The 25606-nt window shown below is 37.1% G+C and overlaps 5 protein-coding genes across 8 annotated transcripts; 1 reads left to right on the top strand and 4 right to left on the bottom strand.

Moving 5' to 3' along the window:
* The first annotated feature begins 1117 nt into the window (after positions 1–1117).
* LOC664244 (tubulin polyglutamylase ttll6) lies at positions 1118–3338 on the top strand. The gene has a single exon (XM_970255.5). The coding sequence runs from the start codon at positions 1402–1404 to the stop codon at positions 3208–3210; it is 1809 nt and encodes a 602-aa protein (XP_975348.1). The 5' UTR covers positions 1118–1401; the 3' UTR covers positions 3211–3338.
* A 75-nt stretch (positions 3339–3413) lies between these two features.
* On the bottom strand, positions 3414–6516 carry LOC107399226 (CLIP domain-containing serine protease B10). Of its 3 annotated transcripts, none has more exons than XM_015985124.2 (7): positions 6478–6513; positions 6276–6408; positions 4828–5022; positions 4348–4783; positions 4108–4301; positions 3969–4061; positions 3414–3920 (listed from the first exon to the last, which is right to left on the bottom strand). In XM_015985124.2, exons 1-7 carry the CDS (start codon positions 6496–6498, stop codon positions 3613–3615), a joined length of 1380 nt encoding a protein of 459 aa, XP_015840610.2. In that variant the 5' UTR covers positions 6499–6513; the 3' UTR covers positions 3414–3612. The 3 variants fall into 3 exon arrangements, with proteins under 3 accessions (XP_015840610.2, XP_064212457.1, XP_015840611.1); XM_064356387.1 differs by having other exon boundaries at positions 6276–6405; XM_015985125.2 differs by having other exon boundaries at positions 6245–6516.
* An 80-nt stretch (positions 6517–6596) lies between these two features.
* Positions 6597–11021, bottom strand: LOC664249 (uncharacterized). The gene is made up of 11 exons (XM_064356211.1): positions 10823–11021; positions 9966–10690; positions 9727–9914; positions 9084–9679; positions 8239–8433; positions 7879–7977; positions 7790–7825; positions 7342–7735; positions 7097–7284; positions 6955–7047; positions 6597–6907 (listed from the first exon to the last, which is right to left on the bottom strand). Exons 1-11 carry the CDS (start codon positions 10887–10889, stop codon positions 6618–6620), a joined length of 2871 nt encoding a protein of 956 aa, XP_064212281.1. The 5' UTR covers positions 10890–11021; the 3' UTR covers positions 6597–6617.
* Positions 11022–11470: 449 nt separating this feature from the next.
* Positions 11471–12973, bottom strand: LOC664262 (serine protease P7). Of its 2 annotated transcripts, none has more exons than XM_015985127.2 (4): positions 12727–12973; positions 12254–12657; positions 11936–12201; positions 11471–11884 (listed from the first exon to the last, which is right to left on the bottom strand). In XM_015985127.2, the coding sequence occupies exons 1-4, from the start codon at positions 12757–12759 to the stop codon at positions 11574–11576; spliced, it is 1014 nt and encodes a 337-aa protein (XP_015840613.1). In that variant the 5' UTR covers positions 12760–12973; the 3' UTR covers positions 11471–11573. The 2 variants fall into 2 exon arrangements, with proteins under 2 accessions (XP_015840613.1, XP_015840612.1); XM_015985126.2 differs by having other exon boundaries at positions 12254–12680; positions 12727–12963.
* Positions 12974–13144: 171 nt separating this feature from the next.
* LOC664254 (phenoloxidase-activating factor 1) lies at positions 13145–14595 on the bottom strand. Its single transcript, XM_015984464.2, has 5 exons — positions 14438–14595; positions 14198–14386; positions 13929–14148; positions 13599–13882; positions 13145–13550 (listed from the first exon to the last, which is right to left on the bottom strand). The coding sequence occupies exons 1-5, from the start codon at positions 14556–14558 to the stop codon at positions 13204–13206; spliced, it is 1161 nt and encodes a 386-aa protein (XP_015839950.2). The 5' UTR covers positions 14559–14595; the 3' UTR covers positions 13145–13203.
* Positions 14596–25606: the final 11011 nt, after the last annotated feature.

The raw sequence follows: 25606 nt of genomic DNA, 5'->3' as shown, positions 1-25606 counted from the left end.
AAGAGCGAGAGGCTGGACGGCGTCCGAGAGGGACATTGCTCTTATTTTGTCCATTACCTATGCGACGCTATAGCAACCTTTGACGTAATTTGCTTTGTCCCTTGGTCGAGACGGAGTCCACTTTGTCTCATACATAAATTTTTAATTATTTGTCACCCTTTCAAAAATGGTTCATGTCCGGCATTAATGCGCTGTGCTCGAGTCAATCCTTATTTTTGTTATCGCAATTTCTCACTCGAGAAAGGCTTTTAATTCATAAAAAGATCACTCATCCCGAAACGCGTGAATAATGGAGAGTTAATCCTGGCCATCGGCCGCTGCAGGAAGCATGTGCCGTGATATATGTGCTTTTTAAAATATGGCTTGACCAGCGCATAAATAGCCCTTCTGTCGTTCCCTAAACTCTGTAATCAGGGGCGATTAAAGGGCGCAAACGTCGGTTCGGTTCGGCAATGAACCGGTTACTCTTATAATTTTGTCCATTTGTATTCAAGAATATTTGAAATTTAGCGGTTTTACGAGGCGAATTTTTGTCACGTTGTCGCTTTGTATCAACGCCTCAGCCCTTCTTTATAGGTTGTAAAAATTTCGGGCCATTACTGCATTTAATATGCGCACTGAAAGCTCTACGGCCTTTATAGTGGCGGTTTATGTACGTTTTACATCCGCATAAAATATCAGAACACCATAAATAAGTAGTCTTGACAATTCCTCAAATATTACCACCGAACCAACTTAGGGGATAATTTACAAACTGAAATAAACTGTCGCAATTTTATTTCTTACGGCCTGTACAAACACTTACAATATTTAATAGCTAGTAACAAGATTAATGCTTAATAAAATCGACACTCAAACACTAATTATCGATCTCTTCTCTGGGACAACACACTTTGGGGTTGGTACCATTAAACCCGCACTGAGACCGCATCAAAAACGTTAGCGTTTCGATAGTAATCGGAGCATTGAAATTATTTGAAAGTGTAAACACAGTGGGACATTCCTGCAAATCTATGCACCAGCCGAGTTCCGAATTCGGCGTCAAACACTCTTCTGGCAGCGCTACCAATAAAGAAAGTCAAAGATTGATCAATTTTCCAAATTTGGCCGTACCTGTGCCTGTTTGCAGTAAAACAGCAGCCGCCAAACACACAAACACTGCACTAGGTGTCAACATTGTCAAGGAGCAATCATAACTAAAGCAACCGTTGAAGAAAGTAGTCTGTTCCCGTTCTCCTTGACATTGTTATCGGTCCGCTCATCGACTCCATTAAGGGTCATCGCCTCAAATTCATTCACAAAGTCATTCAGCTCATTTTCGCAACCAAATCCCCGCCCGAAATAAATGACGTTGACAGTTTAATCAAAATTCGTGACCCGATTTAATTTCGTCATCCTCCTATGGCTGAAGATTCCAAAAGCAGCGACGCCTCAGACAGTTCCTCAGAGAGTCCGAATGAACCCGTTAAACTCGAAAAACCGATACCAAAGCCCCTCATCCAGGGGAAAGTCACGAAAAAACGGAAAAACATCATTTCAGTGTGTCTGACAAATTGCCGCTATGAAGTCATTCGGAAAATTGCTGCCAAATTTGCGTACAAAGAGGTGAGCGAAAGCGAAAACTGGAACTTGTACTGGACCGACCTCTCCATCACGGTCGAGCGGTGCAAGGAAATGAAGCGCTACCAGAAAATCAACCACTTTCCTGGAATGCTGGAAATTTGCCGCAAGGATCTCCTGGCACGGAATCTGAACAGAATGCTCAGACTTTTTCCAAAGGAGTATAATTTTTTCCCAAGGACTTGGTGTCTGCCTGCCGATTTGGGCGAAGCCCTCACTTATAGTAGACTGCGTCGGAACCGGACTTTTATACTAAAACCGGACGCCGGGAGCCAAGGACGCGGAATTTTCGTAACGAAAAGTTTGAAAGACATTAGGCCCTGTGATAGGGGCGTTTGTCAAGTCTACATCAACAAACCGTATCTTATAGATGGTTACAAGTTCGACTTGAGAATATACACCTTAATCACATCGTGTGACCCTTTACGAATTTATATTTACGAAGAGGGTTTGGTCAGATTTGCTACCACAAGGTACAAGGAACCTAACGCAGTTAACATCACCAATGTCTTCATGCATTTGACAAACTATGCGGTCAATAAGTACAGCCGCACGTACAACCAAGACACTGAGGAAGGTAGCAAAAGAAAATTGTCGTGGTTTAACAACTATTTGCGAAAGTTGGGCCACGATGTTGAGGGTATTTGGAAAAGAATCGACGATGTTATCATTAAAACTGTGATTAGCGCAGCTCCTGTTCTCAAGCACAGCTACGCTGCTTGTTTCCCAAACCATGACGTGATCCCGGCTTGTTGCGAGCTACTAGGAGTCGATATAATCCTGGATAAAAGACTAAACCCCCAGATTCTAGAAGTGAACCACTCTCCTAGTTTCCACACAGACACTGCTCTAGACTGGGAGATTAAAGAATCTCTCCTTTCGGACATGTTCGCAATGATGAACTTAGACAAGTGTGACAAAAGAAAAGTCATGAGAGAAGACCGAAAACGTATAAGGGAAAGATTACTACACGGTAAAGACCACCAGCCTCCAGTTGTTGTCAGCTTTGACGATTATTACCGCCACGAAATGAACAGTCGCGGAGGCTTTCGCCTAGTTTACCCAAGCCAGGCAACCAAAGTACACTACAACAAATTTTTCGATCAAGGCCAAGGCTCCTTATATTCCGAAACTGCAGCTAGTCGAGCCAGAGAAGCGGCTCAGAATGCTCTCCGAGACGAAATGCAGCTGAAAGCGAGGTTGGAAGCAGCAAAACGAGTGGTGATTCCACCAATTAAACCCACACCGCCCAAAAAACAAGAAAGCCCGAATCTGAGTCAAAAACCAACGTCCAAATCTACCGCAGTTTTGTCGGTAATGAGTTCCTCAGAACCACAAATGATCGTCGAATCGGAGGAAAGAGATCGCCTCCAAAAGCTGGCTCAGCGGGAGTATCTTATTCGAAGTCACGGTATTTTGGAACATGTCTATTTTTCAATGAAGAAGAATGGGAATTTGAGACCGCGTGACGAAAAGAAGTTCGCAATTTTTGACAAGATACGCGCCACAAGTGAGAATAATTTTAACAAGCAAAATGGGATCGCTATCTCGGATTTTGTGGAGTCGATCAAGGCCAAGTCGAGCATCTGATGAGTGAAATGGGCCTCTAATACATTTATTAACACACGTTTATTTGCCCAGTTGACAATAATCAAATTATTCTCAGTAATAATGTACTTTTATCTATTTTAAGACGAATTATATCAAAGCTGTGTTTATTTTTTCGTATGAGTAGCACCTCAAATTTTCACGGTTTTGTGCATCTTGGGAAAAAAAATCAAGAAACTCTGGTATAGCATAGACACAATTTATTTACAATTTTGTTTTTAAATACACCTCAAAAAAATCATAATCTTAATCTTAAGTTCTAACAAAAATGAGGAAGTATTAAGTTAAATAATACACATCGAGGTAATAATTTCAGTCAGTAACTTTAATTTTCTTTTGGCGTTTGTTACTTTTGCGGGACTTCAGTCTTAGTTTTGGCAAACTTCATCTCATCTGCTGCTCTATCCAATCTAGATAGGCGGGCAAATAGGTGTAAACACCCGGAAAGTTGCCACATAACCGCCCGTAGCCATACGAGACCAAACCGACGACGAAAGTGGCATAAGAATTGTTTTTAGTTTGTGTTTCTAACATTAAAGGACCCCCTGAATCGCCGTAACAGCTATCAACCCCATCCCCTTGACCCACACAAATCTGACGGTCGCTAATTCCCCTTCGTCCGTTATTGGCATCACAGCGTTTTTTATCGGCGTAACGCACTGTTGCTTTTCTTTTAACAGGACTTCTTTCTTCTAAAAATTAAACGAATTATTTTTCTTTTAATAAATTAAAACACAAACCTGATTCCGTACGACCCCAGCCACTTATCGTAAAAGATTCGTTGCCTTGCAGTTTCAAATTTTTGGGTGGTAGACAAATTGGTTGGACATAATCTAACAAAATGGTTAAATTACGATTTTTTGTGTGTAAATTACACACCTGAGTATTTAGCCTTGCGGTTCAAACGGATGATGGCAATGTCGTTTATCATTGACGACGAGTCGTAATTGGGATGAATAATGTAATCGACAGCTGAGAAAACCTGGGGAGGATCGGCACAGTCAGTGCCGAATTTTTGGTAGATGCAGTCAGTTTCGTTTCTTGTGTCGTATTCGCCCAAAATCACATTCTGGCTGAAACAATATTCAAGTGTTTGCTAAATCGAGAACCCGAACTTACAGTTTTCCAAGCTCTTTCTGCTTTATGATTTGCGGGTCAACACAGTGTGCTGCTGTTAAAACATACTGTTCGTTAATCAAGCTTCCCGCACACGAATAACGAATTTTATTTCCGTTAACGTACTTAAGTAACGCCAGCCAAGGAAACTCATCTAGGTAGGTTTCAGTGCCTCCGACAATTTTATTGTCAGAGTTTTGCTTCCCACATTCGCCTAGGCCAGGGTCTGGGAAGAAGTTTGAGAACCGTTCGTGCACGTCATTACTGGTGAAAATGTCGCTGTATTTTCCCTCATCAGGACAGCAGATTTTAACCACTGGGTCCTGGTTGGTGCTACACTGGTACTCCTTGAGGTATTTTCGCACGACTGGGTCTTGTGTGTCCACGTTCTCCACATACTTCATGAAAGAATCGCACTCTTTGATGTTTTTACAAATTCCTGAAACTTTGTTGTTAATTGGCCAAAAGTTTTTGTTTCTGTACCATTCCGGGAATCGGGCGTTTTGCAATATAAAAACACCGTGCACCAGACTTTGGCATCGTGACCATCAAACCCGCAGTGAGAGTACCGGAGGAATTCGATCGTTTCCGGGGCGTAAGGCTTGGTTTTGATCAGATTCATGGCCATTGGGCAAAGTTTCAGAGGAATACATTCTATTTTGGTGGTTGAAACGTAATCTGGGAAAAGTTTGAAAAAATTTCCATCATGCCAACTCAGACCAGTGTGCGTTAGTCATGATGAAACAGGAAATTACCATCAGAAGGATCAACGTTTCGAAACTTGCGTGATTGTGTTTTTCGAAGAACCGGTTAAAATAATACTGTTCGATGATCTTGATACCGAATAAATTTTTTTCATATCATTATAAATTTATTTATAAGCCAAAATCTCTGATCCGGTTTCGTGATATAACACTTCGATTTTAATAAATTTACATATGAAATAACATGAGAAACGTTAATTGCTAATTATGCTGTTTTATAAAACGAAGATTCTTAAAATATTTCTGGAATTGCTCAAAAAACTTATTAAAATCAAATAACTTAAATGGTTATCATGTCAATTTGGATTTAATTACCACTTTAATTTACATTAAATCTTCTTTGTTGTCGTCGCGGTTGAGCAAATTGCAAAAATACTCAAGCATTTCGTGTGGAATTTGCCTACTAATGTAGCTTTTTGAGACTTGATATTGTTTTTAATTAACAACAAATATTGTAAACAACTTCTTTGAAGCCTAACTGTATCAGTAAAATGGAATTACGATGTATTGTGTTTTTAGATCAATAATTTCTTGACTTTGAAATATGAGTGTATGTAGTCCCAAATGTCACTAAGTTCAAGCATAGCTACTTATCATAAAAGTTTTCCTTTAGATGTTTAAGAAAAATTGGTATTGACAGTGATAAGCTGACTACCGTTTAAGTTCTAGAAAAAATGTTAACTAGAGTATGCGTATTTACTGATTGGTAATCAGAAAACAGTTGCAAAACTTAAGTGAACCAGTAAACAATAACTGGAATCAAAACAAAAATTTTGTCTCCAGAAATAAAATAATAAAGTAATTTTTTATATTTTATTTTATTAAGAGGATTGTCGTAAATCTAGCAATAATTACTGTATAAACAAAAAACGGACTAAAATTACCATCAAAATACGATGAGAACTTTGTGGTTTGCAACCGCAGAAATGTTTACAACAAACAAAATAAAATGTTTTTAATAAAGCAAGTAAGCGCGCCAAAAAAATAAAAAAGCGAAGGCGAACTTGTTAAGAATTTTTGTATTTTTAAAAGTATATCATTAATTTTATTTTGTATTTAATTAAATAAATTGCAGTTTAAAATTTCGTAAAAGAGTTGTTTTAATTGTTAAATGCCTATTTGATGCAATTACTCACTTGTTGTTTGTAATAACCACAAAACACTTACAAACAATAAACGAACACTGAAAACTTTTCCTGCGATCATTTTGTTTTGAATGTTGGGAATTTACAAGCGTTCGGCCATCACCAGTGTGAAGTTTATACACTCCACGTGAAGTGACGTCAGAAGAGAATTTCTGCTAATGAATTAATTATTACTACAATTAAACCACAATTTCCCAACAGTAACTCATTTACTACACACTCACTAATTTATTTGCAACACACATGTAATGTTTTCTGTTTATGATTAAGAACAATCTGCTTATAACGTCCTTGACTGGTTATCGAAGAGGACATTGAACAAGGTATCAAAGAAGGAAACAACTAGAAACTAGAAACTTTATTATCAGCCTGAAGACATTTTATCAACAATCCAGTCAACAAATTTCATTACATTTGTGTAAACGGCAGACCCGGACCCACATTCTTTCCCAAATGAAACAACACCAACTAGAAAAAATCGCATTTCTCCATTAGTTTGTCTGTGAACCATTAGGGGCCCTCCTGAGTCCCCCTGGCATGTATCGGTACCGTCTGAAGAACCGGCACAAATTTGACTATCATCAAGACGCATAGAACAGGAATCCTGAGTCAAATATTTTATTTTACCCTTTAGTTTCACATCACTCGTTGTTCCTAAAAAAATGGGAAAGTTTTAAGAGTCAAAAGTTTCAAAATGTTACTGTTTTCCGTTTTGCCCCACCCGGATATCAAAAGTGTTTCATTTTCGTTTAAGATAAAAGTATTTGTTGGCAGACAAATGGGTCTAACAAAATCTGCAAGGTTACGGGATTAATTGTGTTTTAATTGGGCTAATTATGGTACCGGAAAAGCGTGCGCTTCCGTTTAGACGTACTAAAGCAATATCACTTAATGCACCTTCTGAAAGAAATTTTGGATGAGTGAAAACAGCCTCTGGGGAAAATTCTTGGATAGGGTCAGTGCAGTCATCAGGAGGTGTGGCGCAGTCTCTGACTGTTCTAGTGTTATATTCTCCAAGCACTACACTGTATCTACAAAAATACGTAGATACATCAAATTTTAATTGTAGGTTTTAAAAAAAAACGTACAATTCTCCATATCTTGATTTAAGTCTGTCGGAATAACTTAGACAGTGTGATGCCGTAAGGACATATTTGCTGCTTATTAAGGAACCGTGACACCTGTATTCAATATGATTTGTTCGATTTTTGTACTTCAACAACGCCAGCCACGGAAATTCATCAATTTGAGCCCTTTTGCCGTGTGTTATTTTCGCCGAAGTGCTTTGTGTGCCACATTCACTGTCTGATACAAATTTTGAGCGAGTTGCAGTAAAAGAAGAAATGTTTTCACATAATATCATGTCTTTTCTGAGGCTATTGCCACAAGATATAGATCTTAGAAAGTCAATAACTTTTCGATCATTTCGCCGGCTTTGGATCAGTTCTAGAGCTTTAGGACAATCGTTCAGGTACACACAACCTACAAAATGGTGTCTAGATCTAGCAGAGGGTTTCGATTATTTTACTATAATACCTTTTGGATCAACAGTAGAATTATTTTGCACAGGTGCTGAAAAAGTTATGGGGGTGTTACTTAAACAAATTTTCAACATTTTTACTTACAATAAGTTTGAAATAAAACTAGGATAAGTAATAGGAGCTGATTCAAATACGTGGTCAACATTTTTATCTCTCGCTCTTGACTGTCACTGTAGATGCATCAACTATTATTATCGAGTCCGTAATTAAAACAATTTTATTTTAATATCAATTTAATAACGTTCACAACAAAATAACAAAGGAATTCAAGTTAAATTAAATCACTGATAATATTTTGACACATAATAAGCGGGTGTGATTTGACTTCACCGCAATGATTCTTCCGAAGCAAATTGACTAAGGCTGGATCGAATACTTTTGATTCTATTAACCTAAGAGCAGCTGGACAGTCTTGCAAAGGAATGCAGTTTACGTTACTTGTACTTGACAGACGAGGAATACTAGTGCATTTGACTATAGGTTCCTGTCCCTCAAAACCACAATGCGCCTTTTCAAGAATTTCCAAACTTGCTTTATCATTTTTAATATTTTTTATATGATCTATGGCTGCTGGACACTTTTTTATTTTGATACAACCTTCATCGTGAGGCAAGGCGAGCACAATGGAGATTAAAATCGCTAAAAAGGACGTGTTTTAAAGTGAGAAATTACAATTTTCGATACTTACAGGCAATGTTTACTGCAACCAACATGTTTTTCTAACTTAACTAATGCATCAATAAATTTGGGAGACGTCTGCGTGTGAATTCATCTGTAGTTTGAAGTGATGGTATTTCCCAGAGGTTATCTTAGTTGACTAATTCATCCACTAATTATTACTATTATAAGTCGTTTAATGATCTAATGGAATTTTTTTATTTAACGAAATTTTTGGTTTGTACAGTACGTTTATTTCTCATAAATTATTTTTGGCTATTAATTAGGTACATCGTATTTATTGTAGAGTCTGTATCATTGTAATTTGGATGGAACAGAAGATTACAGACAAACGAAAACCACAAAAAATATATTTTTTTAATTTCACTAAAATTTTATTATTTTTTTAATTAAATACGTCTCTTGTTTTCATAACAAGCTTATTGACGATGGCATTAACTACGATGCTGTTAAGTATTTTTATAAGGTTATCACCAGTTGATAAACTTTAATATAAAATACACTTGTACCTCACTTGAGAAAATTTCTGGTCCGTTAATTTAATGTTTTATTCCGAACTTAATTAAGCGCTATCATAAATAAATATACACAACAACTATGAGAGTCAGTTTAATTGGTATTGTTTTGAATCCAGTCGAGATACTCCGACACCCGTGTGTAAATTCCTGGCCATCCTTCGCTACCACATCTCGCTCCAAACGAGACAATTCCTTCAATGTACCATTGGGCTGTCGCATTTCTGACCGCCATTAAAGGCCCACCACTGTCCCCATTACAAGAATCTCTGCCTTGCTCTCCTCCAGCACACAACTGTCTATTCCCTAAAGTCACTCCAGCCGATTTAAATTTGCTGGAACACTGGGAGGTTTCCGCCACTGGAACCCACAGTTTTAGTTTGACTGGACTATTACTGGCGTACTCCGTTCGGCCCCATCCAGCTACCGCTAGCCGTTTACCAACACTCGTTTTTTCCGATTTTCCGGGCAAACAAATGGGCTTAATAAAATCAGTGTACGAGACTTGTCGCTTCAATTTGATTAAAGCAATGTCATGGTATCTGTCCGCACTGTTATCGCTGTAGTCGGGATGGGGTATCACTTTATCAATCTCTGAATCTATTGGTTTCTCGTTACAAATTTCGAATCCCATTTGGTTACTACAGTCTCGCTCTGTTTCAGTGTTGTACTCGCCTAGCCTGACATTGACCCTACAATTGACATGTTAGCGCGTTTTTTGATAAGCGGGTCTATTTACAATGGCCCGATTTTTGTAAGGATTTGTCCTCGGACGCAGTGAGCTGCTGTTAAAACGTAGCGAGGTGAAATGAGAGTTCCGCCACAGGAAAATACCAAATTTCCGGACTTTTTGCGGTACTGTAACAAAGCCATCCAAGGGAATTCTCGCAAATCGGTGGCCTGCCCGTCGAGAATTCGATCAACTTCCTAAAAAATACGAGATTTAGAATTTCCAAACACAATTTTATTTGTTAAAACCTGGACTCCACATTCGGACTTATCGGTACTACCAGAACCTTGACTTGTTTGTCTATTACTGTTTGATCCCGAATTAGTTCGATCATTGAATCTGTCATCCTCTCTTTCAAAACTAGATTCCTCGGAATTTGTTCGTTGTGTTGTCGTTCTTCTGTTATTGTTACGACGGCTCGAATCTTCACCGCTTGTTCGTCTATTTGGTCTGTCAGTAGTACCCCATCCAGATTCTTCACCGCTTGTTCTTCTGTTTGGTCTATCACTAGTACTCCATCTAGATTCTTCACCGCTTGTTCTTCTGTTTGGTCTGTCACTAATACCCCATCCAGATTCTTCCGAATTTGTTCTTTGAGTTGTAGTTCTTCTCCTGTTATTAGTGCTCCATTCGTTATTATTATTATTATTTTTTCTTTCATTGCCCCAGCTTGGAGTATCGTCCCTGTCCCAGTTTTGCGACCCTGAGTTCCTTCTATGGTGGGAGTTACCCCAGCCGAAGGGTTCATCATCGTAGGCAAAATCGCCAGGGTTTAGACGATAATTGTTATGAAGACCGCAACAAACCAAAGGATCCCGGCCATATCCACACTGTGATTCTTTCAAAAACTTTAACTGTTGCTTATCTCGAGTTGTGACAGCATCGTAAAGAATAGGACAGGAGCTAATTGGGATACACCGTGCTATGTCGCCGTTAGGAGTCGTACATGACGATCTTCGTTCTAAAAAAAATTCTGCAATAAGAATAACAAATGATTTTTTCTCGGTGGCTTTAACTTAATCGTGTAATTTTGTCTTGTCAGTACTGATTGGTTTCAATTAGGTATTACTGCGTTCGCAGATTTATAAAGTAAATAACAACTTACGTGCGTTAATATTAATGAAGAAAAGAAGTGAACAAACCACAAACAACTGTATTCTGTAACACCGCATAATTTTATCGCTGCCGTCCGCCTTGACGATGTTTGTTGAACTAAGAAGCAAGCCACTGGTCTTTCGAGTTTAGTTGCCGCAAGTTGTTCGGACAAATAATGATTCAAGGTATTCCCCAAGTGATAGAAGAAATTGTTTGTTTTGTAATTTAAAAAATTGAGTTCAAACTCGAGTGTGCTCGAGATTGATGAAATATCAAGATGTGGTGGGGAATTTCCCTAAAATTTATCAATCAAGCTCGAAATAAAACTGACCGGTTCTGGGAATTTATTCTTTTACGTTGATGTGTGTTCCCCGATTTTTTAAACAAACGAAAATACTCAAACAAATTATTTTATTATTTTCAAGTGCAGTTATAAAGTATAACGATTTCAAATTTTAATTTTAGTAGTTTTTGTAATAAATATCTGTTTTAATCGAGTTTTATTTTTTCTGCTTATTTCCATTGCATTTTTTATATATAAAACATTTTGTCTAAAATGGTTTTTACGACTACAATGAAAAATCTGATCAATTTTCTACCATCGTAGATTTAAGCCATTACTTGACTTTGGATGGGTTTTAACAAATAAAACAAATCATATCGTAAATTATTTATTATATTTTCGGATGTTGAGTATAACATTTCAAAGAAAAAATACTTGATACAAATCTTTATTAGTCTTTTCCAGAACAGTTTAAAGATTACAGGTTTTTTACACGAATAACTTCATTGATCCAGTTCACATAATCGGGAATATTGATGTAAATCCCTGGCCATCCTTCCGTTCCACACCCCACTCCAATGCTAACCACACCTGCAGCAAACCATCTGCCATCCCTGGCTGTCATAAGAGGTCCTCCAGAATCGCCTTGACACGTGTCCTTGCCTTTAACACCACCAGCACAAATTTGTTTCTTTGTAATATTCACATTAACGCTTTGGTACTTTTGAGAACAAAGAGTCCAAGAATACGGTGGTATGGCAGTCTTTTTCTTAATCACGCTTGACGACCCTAAAAATTTCTTTTCATTAGCTGGAAATAAATAATATTCAGCTGTAGTACCATTATTTGTTCGTCCCCACCCAGCTACAGTGTACTGTACCACGTCGAAATTTTTTTCCAACAAACAAATCGGAGAAACGTGATCGGTAAAATTTGCTGGGTCTTTTAAGATAATCAAAGCAATGTCGTTAGCGTGGTTATAAGAATTGGAGTCATAGTCTGGATGGACGACGTATTCAGACACCACAATAGTTTGTTTGTGGTTTAAGCAACTATTATCTGGGGAATTACAGCTAGTTTCATGTTCGCCTAAAGAAACTGCATATCTGGAAGTCCACTCTGGAGGAAAACACAAAAAATGTGAAGCTGGTTACGTACAATTCTCCATTTTCGGCAAGTTCCTTTGATTTCAAACAATGGGCTGCTGTTAACACAACTTTGGGATGTATAAGTGTTCCGGTACAACTGAAAATCAAATCTCCAAGGGAGTCTCGCCGTAGCACTCGCCCTAGCCACGGAAACTCTCCTTCTTCTGCGGTTTCCCCACCGAAAATCCTGTTAAAAATTGTGCTGTGCACGCCACATTTTGCAGGAGACGTTGGGGTTGTTGTCTTAGGTTGGGAAAATATAACCAGGTTTGTTTCGCAACAAACAAGAGGGTTTTTCCGGTTTTCGTTCGAAGGTCCACATCGACGTTCCTCTAGGTCAAGTCCGTTTAACGTTTTTAAGTCAATTTGGCAGTTTTTTACAGGGACACAATAAGCGTCAGTGTCGTTTGTCAACTGACAAGAAAAAAAGAAAGGTACTGGAATGAGAAAATAAGTGTGAACAAGTAATGGCTGGACACTTACCTTCAACCGATTCAGTGTTTGCCATGAAAACATAATTAAGTTGTTGATGAACAAATACCACAGAAAGTAAAAGTTTGGTAACACTGTAATTTAAACATTGTACTCCCATTATATTGTTGTTGCGATATTTGAGGATGTTTTAATAAAAATCAGGCTGGGTAACCTTTAACTTATTTGATAGCGAAGAAAGGAGAGGTCACAAGAACGAAACAGACATTATAAACAACTTATTTGAATTACCAACGTAATTTCCAATGAATGGGTTTTACGACCAACAAATTCACACATTATCCACCTACCTGCAGGCTATCTTATAATTAAGTAGGTGTCATAATTATATTTTTAAATAATTAACTCTACAAGATCGACTACAAATGTTGGAACTGTGGAATAACAGTCGTAATTCTAAAGAAAAATCGAGGCTTTTCACATTCTTTATTCAACTTTGAAAATATTAAAAATTAGAAAATACTTTGGTCAGTGCTTGGCATTGGACTTTTTCTTTTTTTCTCCATTCGTTAGAATTGTTTTTCTAATCCACTTGGTGTAACTGGTGATGTTGGTGTAAACTCCCGGCCAGTCCTTTTTGCCACAGCCCATCCCATAACTCACAACCCCGGCAGCAAACCACTGATTTCTGTTTTTGACCAACATTAACGGTCCTCCAGAATCTCCAGAACAACTGTCTTTGCCTTTCTGCCCGCCCGCACAAAACTGCTTATTGTTCAGATGCATATCCACACTTTGGTACTTCAGCGAACAGTTTAGATGAGGAACAGGTGGAACCGATACTTTCATTTTAATATTACTGTGAGAATTGGAATCTAAGGAAATAATTGATGTGGCTATTTTTTAACGTTGTTGTTGTTTACCAGAATGATTAGTGAGACCCCAGCCACTTAGCCAGTACTCGAACGGTACAAGATCTAATTGCTCGAGTAGGCAAATAGGCGCGACATGGGAAGTAAATTTTGCAGCTTTTTTCAGCTGAATCAAGCCAATGTCATGGTAATGTTGTCTGGAGTTTTCATCGTACTTGGGGTGCGATATTACGTCCTTTACTCTAATTACTTGCGGTTTCGGTGCACAAGTCTTATTGTGTGAGTCGCAGTCAATTTTTGTTTTAGTATTGTGTTCGCCTAACTGAACTTCAAATCTACAAGAAATTGGGTGTTTAATCGGTCATGAATAGAATGGCATACACTGGTCCAAGGTTTTCGATCAAATCTGACGTCAAGCAATGAGCTGCGGTTACTACATATTTGGATGTTATTAGAAATCCTGCACATCCAGCCTTTTTAAAATCTCTCTTGTGTATTAATCTTGCTAACCACGGAAACTCGCCTATCTGAGCTTCCTTGCCTCCCACTACCCTAGCTCTTATTGTAACGTTTTGCTTCCCGCAGATTTTTGGAAACACATCTATGTTAAATACAAGTTTTTTTAAAATTCGAGTTAAAACAAAACTTGCCGGAATGTTTACGCGTGCCACAGCAAACCATCGGATTTCCGGGGTCGTCTTTTTTTGGCCCACACATTGATTTTTTTAAGTACTTTTCAGCCTCTGTCTTATCAGCTAGCCCAATCAGATTTGAACAGTTTGATAAAGGCATGCAGAATCCTTTTTCACCTTCTTGTGTAGTGCAGTAAGTGATCATTCCTAAAGACAACAAACAAATAATTTCTGTTTTGTGGGTGTTTTCATACATACTTGTTTGCACAGTGTCTTTCGTACTTAGAACATGTTCTGTGGCATTTTCTTGTGCATGCAGTAAAACCCAAAACACACTAAATATCAAAAGGAAATAAATATTGTTTGTTGGCCAAGTCATTTTGTACTGATGCTGAATGAGGACTTAGCAATTTACATTGAGCGTAACCTTTAACACTTCGTATCAAGTCTTGATTATAGCAAAATGCGAAGAGAAAATACAACTTTTAGTCTAGTTAGAGGCACAACAAAAACCTCGGTACTTCCCTTCGCATGAGTGTAATGAAATTACGAGAAAAATAAACCTTTTATCTCCACCACCAAACCAGTTTAATCCTTGCTTAATTCCCCTCGCGCAAATAAATAGCTGGGATTTGCAAAAATGCCATATTTTGCTGTTATCAAGGTCATTATCAAAATTACAGCCCTTAGTCGCTCTAGGCTTATTACGCTATCCGTTTCGAATTAGCGCGTTTTTGAACTTGCCACGGATTTACAACTAGCTCGAGGCTTATCACCGAGAGCTGTGAATATTTTGTCATTGTGTAAATTTAGAGTATTAACTAATCGATTATTTTTCCTACAATTTTGTCTTTTTAACACACAATAGTCATATTCCGATCGGGGAGTTTAATTCAAATGTCGTTTCAAAAGGAGATGTAATGAGATTAAAGTCGTGCTTTGATATTGATGAGCCGGTTGGAATTTGCAAATCCACTTTACAATGATACCGTCTTGCATTTCCATAATGAATTTGCATTATCATTTTACTGCTTGGTGCAGGTTTGATCCATCATTGCCAATCACACAAGACTGCTGTTAATTTAAATTACCTAAACGTTATTAAATAATATTTAATAAACGACAAGTTGCAAGAAAAATATTTTTAACCGCTTGTTATCTGCAATATGTACGTACAGTTGTTGAAATTTTTCTACAGCATAAACAAGAGTTCAAGTGCTTTTCTTACGAAGTTTTGCGACTCATTGATTTCTAAGTTTTATATTCTTATCCTACTTAGGGAAAAGCAATAAGGATAATGGTACATAGAGAAGCAACTCATACATTATTCCCTATGGTCTCGTCACTATATTACGAACTGCTAGCTTTGTAAGTTGGCTTCACAGCCCATCATTTAATTTGTGAATGTTGCTCTAATTTACATTTCATATGGTGGTTGCTTAGGCAGTATTTCATTCAGAGTGTTATAGTTTGTTAACTGGAAGAAACAATTGTTAGTTATTTGGTTTAATTAAATAACCAATTATTTTGCTTTAAATTTGGGCATCAATTCGTTGAATTAATGTCGCAGTGCTGCTTGAATTTCCTGTGAAACAAACAAAAAACCTGTCGAACATCGAGCACAGTTTTTGTTAGTTTCCGTGCGCGGATCGCATTGACTATTGCATGTCAGGATCAGCAGCGATAACGGAAGAGAATGACGTGTAGCAAGCAGGAACGTATTTCCTGCTGTCCGTTGCAGCTCAGCCACTCTGCCCGCCTATTGAGACCGGTCATATCTCTCGACAACCCATTATGTTATACTGCCTCTCAAATGTAAACATTTATTGCTATTCGAAAGGGTCTTTAAGGATATTATAACGTACATTTTGTTAACGACGTCGTCGGCTATCCTCTCGCAAACGCCATTCCGGGGCCTTTGCAGCGACAACGTGGAGGAAGAACTCACAGGACGAAAACCTCTTTCGAATATATTACGTCTAATGCTCGGATAGGTTGCTAGAATGTTTATTCAATTACTGGAAGTGACGTGTGCTCTTGCCAGACGATATTATTACTAAATCTAGATATCGGAGCACTGGTAGCTATTAAGGTTGCAAGAGAGACGTTAAGAGGGTGACGCATCCGCAAACAGCGATGGGTTTTTAAAATGATGGACTAGTAGCGATTTTATTACGCTTTTTCGTTTCACGAAGCAATTAATACATAATTTCAATGGACTTTCTTGTATTATTTGTCATTTTTATTAGCTTTGTTTCCTGCGAAATGAATACTCCTAATCGCACTAAAAGACAAATAAATACATTAGCAACGCAGTTGGTGAATGTTTTATTTAGAAATGCAGACGCAAACAGATCATAATAGCGGAATACAAGACACCTCATTACTTAAATTAGATGTAACAAAGACGAACATTCTGGATTTAGTTGATCCTCTGAACCGTAACTATTTTTACGAGCATGTGAGGCATAAATCAGAAAGCTGCATCTATAAACAACAATATAACACTTGCGTTCGACGGTGTGGGACATTTTTCATTTTAAATTGCGCCAATTTGGCCGCCGGCAAAAAGGGCATAAACATCGTCGTCCAGACGTTGCGCCGTTAAAATAGAAAAATTCCACGAAACAATTTAATTCGAAAGGCTATTTAAGCGATTGCTCTTTATTAGATTTATTGGCGTTTGTTGATCCGGACGCTAGCAGATCTTTGTCAAGGCATTGTATGTTTCTTTAGTGTTTCCGACTGACCAATGTTGTGAAAGAGCTGCGATCCTGACATATTGAGAATAAACTATGAGATTACGTTTGAAGTGGATCGCGACTGAAGGTACACCAAACCAATCTAATCAGACGTTCGAGGTTTTGACGCCCCTTTATGTTTCCACTATCTCTATTGAAAAACGAGTCGGGTACGATTGAAATGTCGGGGTTTAATGTCAAAAGCGAGAAATGACCCAGACTGACATTTTTAGACCTCGTAGACCAGAGCTCAGTTAACATTAGCTTTTTCTAATTTTGGAACAAGTAATTGGCAATAATCGTATTCTACTCAATGGAAAATAATAATTATGTGTTTTAACTGTTTGCCGTAATGCTGTTTCGATATCTTAATGCTTCATGAGGCTTAGCAGTAACATTTGCATAAAAATTTAGCGCCTTTTCGATCGACTCCTTCGCAATATTGGAGTATAAAAAATGTTTGCATTTTATCGGGTCTTTGCGTTCGTGCGAATATAAAACAGGTTGTGACGTTTTCTCCACCATGGATGTCCCGGATCGCTTCTATGCCGGAATTATAGCTAGTTATCTCTCCCTCCGGAATTTAAAATTTCTACCGGCATTGCATTACGAGCGATTGTTGGCAATCCTTGCTTAGCATGCGATCCGCACGTTTTACTTATCGAGATTACCAAATATTCAATATCGAGTTGGATTAGGGTTTTATTGTGTGATCTTTGGAAAAAGTGCGTCTTCTGAATTCGTTATATGCCGTTGGAAAAATCCGTACAATTTATGGCGTAATTAGCTCGTTGAAATGTAAATTGCAAGGTTGAACTGAGACGCGTTCTCGCCCCATATCGGAAGGGGTGGTGATATGGACTTACTGAAATGACAGTGGGGGCTCTCGGATGTGCTGGGGTGCGCCAGATGCCCTCCTGTCCTACTGCTCATTGTTTTATAAATTACCAACACCCCCTGTTGCTGGGCACACATGAACGTGCAAACACACAGTTGGGATTAAAATCGAAATAGACCTTGAAGTGGGTGAAGGGTTGTTCGACAACTCGATTTTGGGGTTTCAAATAAATGGGCGCCAAAGAACACGCGCATTTAGTGCATAATTTATGGGCAAGGGCTTCACTTTTTAAACCTTGCGTCACATCTTGCGAAGTAACAATTTTATAATTTCAAAATGTTTCAAAGAAGAACTTAGGAATTTTATGCCTTCAGTCCAACAATTTATTAATATCAAAAAATTTAACACGTTCTGACGCTTCCTATTAGCTTACTGTTTAATTCAAACCTCTTGCTTCCATAAGACAATTTGAACTAACGGAGAAATTCTAAGGTGCCAAATTCGCAAAATATGGTGGTTTCAGACCACATAAAGTTCATTCGTTTGCGAAAGATTAGCTTAACTTAGATTTTTAGACTTCTTATTTTTTTTGCTATTTCGGCAGTTAATAAAATTGTAGGAATCTAAATTTTCGATTAATTTTGAAGGAGGGATAAATCGCACCACAAATTTTATACACCAGATTTTTTTTTCTTTTATTTATCCATAATTTCCTCAAGGATTCTTTTATTTTTTTAAATTCCATAACATAATCACAGAGCATTTCGGGTCTCGCTGGGCCACTCTGTATTTACCACTTATCTCGCACGTATCCACCCTGTAATAAAATGTGCAATCGCCCCTAAATCTATAAACGGTTTATTCTCAACTCCCCAAAATATTTGCGTTCCTTTATTTTAAAACCTACATATAATCCAGTTTTATTACTTTAATTTCAGAAGCGTTCTACTATCGCATTACATTTATTTTATGTCGTCTATAAAGTTTCACAGCTTATACAAACTAGACGGCCGTCTATGGCATACGTCCGGTGCGTCCATGAGGGGGTGCGTCGGATTTTAAAGCCACACTTACTCCAGCCATCAACGGATGGAGGAGCTGAGCCTTTAAGAAGTTGTGTGGGCAAAGTGAACGGCGGCGAATCTCCCATACGGTTTCGAGGCGGTTAACAACCAACTTAGGTGCTTAAATAGGCCACGTCATTTTGTTAAGTGCCGATAAAGTTATTTTGAATTAATACAACAGGGCTTTATCGCTTGGAAGGGTTGCATAAGCGCCGCGGAAGTTTTGATTGGGTTATTAACATTCCGTCGCCGCGAAAATAACCAGAGTTATATGAGGAAATATTATTACAGGGCTTATAATTTTTAGGGCGAGCACTGTTTAGGTGCTCGTAAACTAGATATAATGCAAAGTTTTATATCAGTGCATCGAACGGATGCCCCCTTTTATTCATTTTTGGCGGTTTTATTTAGCTGAGCTGCATTAAAACACTGTAAAAAATTTACAGCCTCGTTTAGAAAAACAGTGGGTTGGTTTTTAAATAAGTAAAGTCCATGCTCAAGAATAGTTGTTCGAAAGTTGATGCACTTCACGAAATTAGAAAAAGGTGGACGGGAAGCGGGTAGGAATTGGTAAACGGTAAATAAGGAGTGTCATCGAGTGAAGCAAAGCCAGCGGCAAGCTCGCATTCAATCACATTCCTGGCGTTCTTGGCGAACTTATTAAAAGATTGCTTTATCAGCGAGACAATACGCAACCCCATCCGGTTCATCTTGGGGGCACATGACTGATGGCGCTGCCTTAATTAAACTCCAAATTAATCGGGATGCTCCTCTCACTAATTAATAAACCAGAATCTTATTGGTGTATCGCCATCGCAGTGGTTTATCTAGGTGTTGCGGTTTTCCATCGGCCCGGAACAAATTAGGGCGATGTAAACAACATTGTAGCAAGCCGTCATTGTTGTCGTTGCCGATTGCCGATTATATGGAAGAAATTTACGAGGAGAGGCGTCCACAGCGGTGACAGTCGTAAAGTTTTTATATTTTTCGCTATTAAAACGCTCTAACTGATGGCTTATGAAAAATGTAAGATAATGCGCTTTGTGCGGCATGTAGGGAAGTTTATTTTTCGGAAACAAGTGGCAGTTAATTTATAGGAACTAGAGGAGTTCAGGGTTGCTATTGGTTACGCTTTAAAAAATCTGGATGGTGGACGGCGAGTTCGAGTGGTCGTCGAAATATAAACTGAGGGTGGATAATTAAAAACCTGTGTTTAATTTCGCTCGAGATGTGTGAGTCATTTTGTTTTATTGTCTCGGCCGTTTGTATGCATTTAATTAAATTCTAGAAATTCTAGTGTAAAAATATCTTAATTACGAAATAAAAGCCACGACTTCTTTCGAATTAATTTGCTCGTAAAGCCGTGCGAAGAATGCGCTAATGCCGGATTAAACAACATTTTGCCTGAATTTTTCCAATGCATTTTTAATTATCATTCTTTCTATAAAACCCCTATTCTTGGTTGTTAATGCTCGCGCCTTCACAAAGCTCTTCCGGGAAATAATTACTCAAATTTCGCCTATTAAAATTAATCATACTTTTCAAAATTGAATCGTTGGATATTTTGCACTTTTTACGGGGCCTACAGCCTATACACATATGGAATACATAAAACAATGTTGGAACATAAATGAAACAAGTGTTTTTTTTCAAAATTCTTTATTAACTTTAAATTAATTAATTTTAAATATAATTTTCTAGTTGTAAAATTTTGCACTGAATACGACGGTGTGGTTAAAGCACTCCACAAAGTTTCAAAGATGAAAGCTATAATTTTAAGCAAAAATATTAAATAATTCAAATATCTACTATAATAAAGCATACAGTAAAATGGATTATAAAATTTGCCTGGACAAACCGTTGTTTTGGTGTAGAATTTTTATTTTTTAGTTTTTGAGTTACAGAATAGCATTATTAAATGTTTTGACAAAATATTCTGTAATTTATTATGGATATCTAATTAATAATCCTAGATAGGTTTATCAGTACATACAATTTGTGGGGAAGTCCAGCAATGTAAGATAACACTGCATATTTTTCCTTCAAATACATAAATTTTACTCTGTGTATGTATGTATACGAGTAGCTCCATAAATCATTAAAGCAAATAACAAAAGTTGTTTTTAAAACAGTTTAATGTAAATAATGAGAATACACTAAAAGTTACCGTAAATTACGAAACCAGACTTTGTTTAAGTGGCAACAAAAACTAAGAAACGTAAAACAAAAAAATCAAAAAAAAAGAATTTGCCATTAATGCACCAAAGCTCGTCATTTATTTGAATGAGTTTTGAAGAATTCTTCCATACTATGTATAACAGACAAACTATATGATGTAAACAAAAATTATTTTTTGATTTGCAAAGGGTTCTTTTGGCAATAACTGGGGTAACAACAAAACCACGGTTAAATTTTTATTTTTTATTTTAGAACTTGTTTACCTTAATTTGGTACAATTATTTCAATTTTTTAATTTAGTAAAGTAGGAAACAAAGTTTATCAGGGAGCAAAAAATATAGAAGTGTATGTCTTTATAATTTCATGTTAAACGGGAAATGTTCGGAATGTACTAAGTACGTCTTACTGTAATTTATCTTTACACATTCTTTTCCCTAGTAGTTTTTTTGTGTTTTGGACATTATATAATTAGGAGTGTCGGTTTTCCAAAAGCGGCCAATTCGGCTTTTTTCCTGCAGTCCATATATAGTCGTCATTAATTAGAGTCCGTCCTTAATTAAAGAAATGGAGGAAAAACTCGCTGAAAATAAATTGTGCCAATTACCGGTGACGTTATGACATCAAACGTCACTTTCTGAAGTCAAACAACTAAGAAAAATGATTGGGAAAATTGAATCAATTACTCTTATCTTCCCCGGCTTTCCGCCAATCAGCTCGCCAATAATTAAATCCCTGACAATGCCCTGACTGGTCCTTCTATCATAATTGATATCTCAGTGCCTGGTAACGGTCACCTGCACTCGCGGCCATCAGGATCAAAGAATCCTGCGAGCGAGGCACAATAGAAACACCATCGCCCGCCTCTATCCGGAAAACGCTAATATGAAGAGGGCTTTAATCCTATTTTATTAGGACCGATGGCGATTTATAAAAGGATGTATGTGCAGCTTTCAAAAGCCTGGTTAAAATTGCATGAATAAAGTATTAAAAGCTGTTGGATGTTATTGATTTTGTGTTGCCACGTTGGCCGCTCCGGTTTATGGAGGCATTAAGGTCTCCGGCCGAGATCGATTTGAATTTCAACAACTTTTTCACAGGTGACTTTTGCCCCGGTCTTCCACCTCATCAAAGTGTAATAAAATGTGGCCGATTGCGCGATAATCCCGGAAATAAGGATAATGGCTCCACATGCCCATTCCTTCCACTCCAGCTGAAACTTGAGCTCGACGTCCATGAATACCACTAAAGAATTCCAGTTGTATAGGCAGGAATAACAAAGAGCTCAGGATTCCGATCAGAGCTGGGATTGATTGCAGATCGACAGTTGGCACGTGGAAGATTATAGCCGGAATATTTCACGCTGCTTTGACAGATGTCTGGATATATTATATTCATCGTGGGGCATTTTAATGGTTGAGTAAATAGCTGGTATTTCATATTCCGTATTAGGGATTGCTACGAGAAAAATCCTACACATATTTACGAATGAAATTGAGATTGCTTCAACAAAAATCCGATCATTCATGGAACAGGGTTTATTGTCAGATTCCTCGTCCTGAAACACCATTGTAAACAAGTCCCAGGATATTGAATTTCATTTTAGTTTCACTGCATTTGTAACACATGGCTGTGGATTAATTGCGAAATTTCGTAATAATACCTTAGATAAAATTTTCAACAGCGAATGAAAGCAGTTTAAAAAATTGTCTTATTTATCTATAAACATAAAAAATTATTGTATGTTGTTGAGAACAACCAGAATTCAGCATTTTATGAAAAATGTCTAAAATAAAATATTATTCGTTTAACTTTCTTTGACGAACGACACAAAAGTGGTGAAATAATTGTATAATTGACAAATATTTATAACTTTATGATTGAATATTTATTCTTTTATTCCATTTAATATGACATATTTTTTAATTTTCATGAATAAATATAAATATAAATAGTATAATGTAGTTAATGGAGACAAAGTAAAACAGGGGAAACACCAAACCATATCATTTAAACAGTGACTCTAGTTTCGTTGAAGCTCTCAATTGATTTATGAGAAAAACCAGATGAGTAAAAATATGAAAAAAAACAATGAAAAAGTGACTTTTTCTAACTACGTGGTAGCAGCATGACATGCGATGTGATTCACTAATAAAGTAATAAATATAAAGTTTTCTAATTTTATACAAAGTTCAGAAAATAAAAAATTTGTAGTAAATTTGTTGTCAAATTGAGATAATGTAAACCATTGAGATTAAACCACTGAAAAAATACCTACAACCGGCTACAGTAAATACCTACCGTTGCAAAATTAAGGATGCCCATATCGTTAGCACCAAATAAATATAAAATATCATAAAGGACTATAATGTGAAATAACATTTAATCTAACACATTTTCGCACTGTTTAAGACATTATTTTAAAAATAAATGGAAATAATACTATTGAGAAGAAATTATTAATAAGTAGCAACTAAAGCAAGTTATAAAATTGTGTTTTTTCCTAATGTTCAGTTTCAATCGTCAAAAAGCATGGCCAGTGCGCGAGCTTCGATCCGATTGTAAAATAAGTTGCCTATAAGCCAAGACCGTCAACTTAGCTTTCATGTATTATCTTTAAAATATTTCTTTTTGAAAATGTCGCTGTACTTTAACACTTGGGTTTAAGTTAGTTGGGGTATCAGGTGGTAGGGTATCAGTTTATAGCCGGGATAAACACTTTACGACTGACGGCCTCTGGTGGTTTAACGACACATCCATGTCACTATTTGCAATTAACTCAGTGTATACCACCCACACGGATCCGGATGTGAGGAATATTGTAACTGTACGTTCCGATGTCGCTATCAAACATGCATGCAATTCTCTATTTACCCCCAAATATTTATTAGCATTGATCCGGCCTGCGCCCTGTTGTATCTAGTTGCTAATTGTGGACAGTCAATTAAATGGCAAATTCAGACGTGTTGGGAAAAATGTTTGCTTGAGACGATTACGAAAAGACAAACAGAGCCGGGTCTTTGATTTGCCTTTTGCCACTTGGCAAATCCAGCCACTATATCAGGCTCCCAGCCGGAATTTGCCTGAATCCTTTTAATTCTAGTTATTGAGTCTTTGCTCGCAAAGAGCCCCATAGGTAACGGTGCCGGCAATAAAGAGGCAGTTCGGTAGCCGGTCGTGATTTGTTTTAGAGCTCATCAAAGCGGGAGGTGCAGCAGTATAACGGCCGGGAAAGCCGATATAAAAGCGAGTCATTAAATCAAGAAAACTCACAAAACAACATGAGTTATTTTCGGATTGCATTAGAGAGGTGCGATCGCTCGAACATGACGAGATCAATTTCGCTCATATCATCGTATAAAAACTTTAAGGGTGGCCTCATAAAGTGAATAAGCTGTTGGGCTAAATCGAAGTTACGTTATTGCGAGTTGCTTGGGTACGATAAGAGCCACTATTGTTATAGACCTGTTTATGTAACAGCTCGGTGTTATTTTTCAATTTATTGCTTGTAAAGCAACGAAAATGTGTGGGGAAGACGACACTGACGCCTCTAGCGAAGATGTTTCGGGGAAAAATGGACAATCTAATGATTGAAGTTTGCAAAATTTCCCTAATTCTGCAATACCGGGTTCCAACAGCTTTCAGGAATATTGAAGTTTATCTAGAAAGTCCTTCAAGGACGGGTTTTATTTTATGCGACTTCTTATCATGAAGGCCCACCTTCTTCTTCCTTTATTTTATAATTGCGTGTTGCTTAACCATTCTTCAATTCAGTTATTAATATACCGGCGAAATAAAAGATTTGTTTCAGATACAGTTTTAATTGCTGACCACACGAAACATTATTACTATTTTATTTGTTATAAAGGCTTATTTCTTTATTAAAACTAATTTATTACGAATATGTTTAAAAAAATTCCAATAAATATTAATCATTTTTTTAATATTTTATTTATTTTTCAAAAAGGCATTGAAAAAAATAGCTGAAAAATAATTAAGTACGATATGAACGCTTAATTCTTTTAAATTGTTTATGAAAATGCAACACTTGTTATTCAACGTAGTATTCATGGTTGCTAGCTTTGAGACTTACAAGCTTCAGCAGGAAGTACAAAATTATCTGTGTAAAATTATCTAACGTTAAATAAAACAATTCAGTATTAAATTAATTCAAGTATCTATCTAGTATCTAAAAGCAAATATAGTATACATAAAAACAAATTATCACGTTGCAATAATTAACACATAGCCAAGTTTATTGCTAACTGGACTGTAAACATGGAAAACATTACATTAAACTCTAATTATAATTATTATGAACATCGTTTTATGGCACCATATTTCAGTCATTAGTTGATACAAATTGAAACGAGGAAACGAAAACTGTGGACGTTTAGCAAAGTAAACATTTAGTTCACACTGACACTGCTGGAACTGTTGTTATTAAAACATTTTTTGGACTAAACCTTCGACGCAAATATGTACTAAAAGGCAGTAAAAACGCAATAAAGCCAGTCTAATAAAATATTAAATGAAAAACACCATCATTTCGTAATGGCTATTTCACCTTCCATAAGCGGAGTGGTACTGTAAATTCTTCCAAGGAATA

This window comes from Tribolium castaneum, chromosome 4 (assembly GCF_031307605.1).
Source record: "Tribolium castaneum strain GA2 chromosome 4, icTriCast1.1, whole genome shotgun sequence".
Lineage (NCBI taxonomy): Eukaryota > Metazoa > Arthropoda > Insecta > Coleoptera > Tenebrionidae > Tribolium > Tribolium castaneum.
The sequence above is the reverse complement of the archived record's forward strand: the minus strand, read 5'-3'. Positions and strand labels throughout refer to the sequence as shown.

Coding starts and splice junctions, on each gene's coding strand:
- LOC664244 (XM_970255.5), top strand. CDS start 1,402: ATGGCTGAAGATTCCAAAAGCAGCGACGCCTCAGACAGTTCCTCAGAG.
- LOC107399226 (XM_015985124.2), bottom strand. CDS start 6,498: ATGTGTGTTGCAAATAAATTA. Junction 6,409..6,477: donor TGTGTGTTGCAAATAAATTA/GTGAGTGTGTAG, acceptor TTAATTCATTAG/CAGAAATTCTCTTCTGACGT. Junction 5,023..6,275: donor TCAGTGTTCGTTTATTGTTT/GTAAGTGTTTTG, acceptor AACTTTTCCCAG/ATTACGTTTCAACCACCAAA.
- LOC664249 (XM_064356211.1), bottom strand. CDS start 10,889: ATGCGGTGTTACAGAATACAGTTGTTTGTGGTTTGTTCACTTCTTTTC. Junction 10,691..10,822: donor CTTCATTAATATTAACGCAC/GTAAGTTGTTAT, acceptor TTCTTATTGCAG/AATTTTTTTTAGAACGAAGA. Junction 8,434..9,083: donor GATTCAAAACAATACCAATT/AAACTGACTCTC, acceptor CGTCCTTTTTAG/CGATTTTAATCTCCATTGTG.
- LOC664262 (XM_015985126.2), bottom strand. CDS start 12,835: ATGGGAGTACAATGTTTAAATTACAGTGTTACCAAACTTTTACTTTCT. Junction 12,202..12,253: donor CTTGCCGAAAATGGAGAATT/GTACGTAACCAG, acceptor GTGGACTTCCAG/ATATGCAGTTTCTTTAGGCG. Junction 11,885..11,935: donor GTGGGGACGAACAAATAATG/GTACTACAGCTG, acceptor AGAAATTTTTAG/GGTCGTCAAGCGTGATTAAG.
- LOC664254 (XM_015984464.2), bottom strand. CDS start 14,558: ATGACTTGGCCAACAAACAATATTTATTTCCTTTTGATATTTAGTGTG. Junction 14,149..14,197: donor TGGCACGCGTAAACATTCCG/GCAAGTTTTGTT, acceptor TATTTAACATAG/ATGTGTTTCCAAAAATCTGC. Junction 13,883..13,928: donor ATCGAAAACCTTGGACCAGT/GTATGCCATTCT, acceptor AATTTCTTGTAG/ATTTGAAGTTCAGTTAGGCG.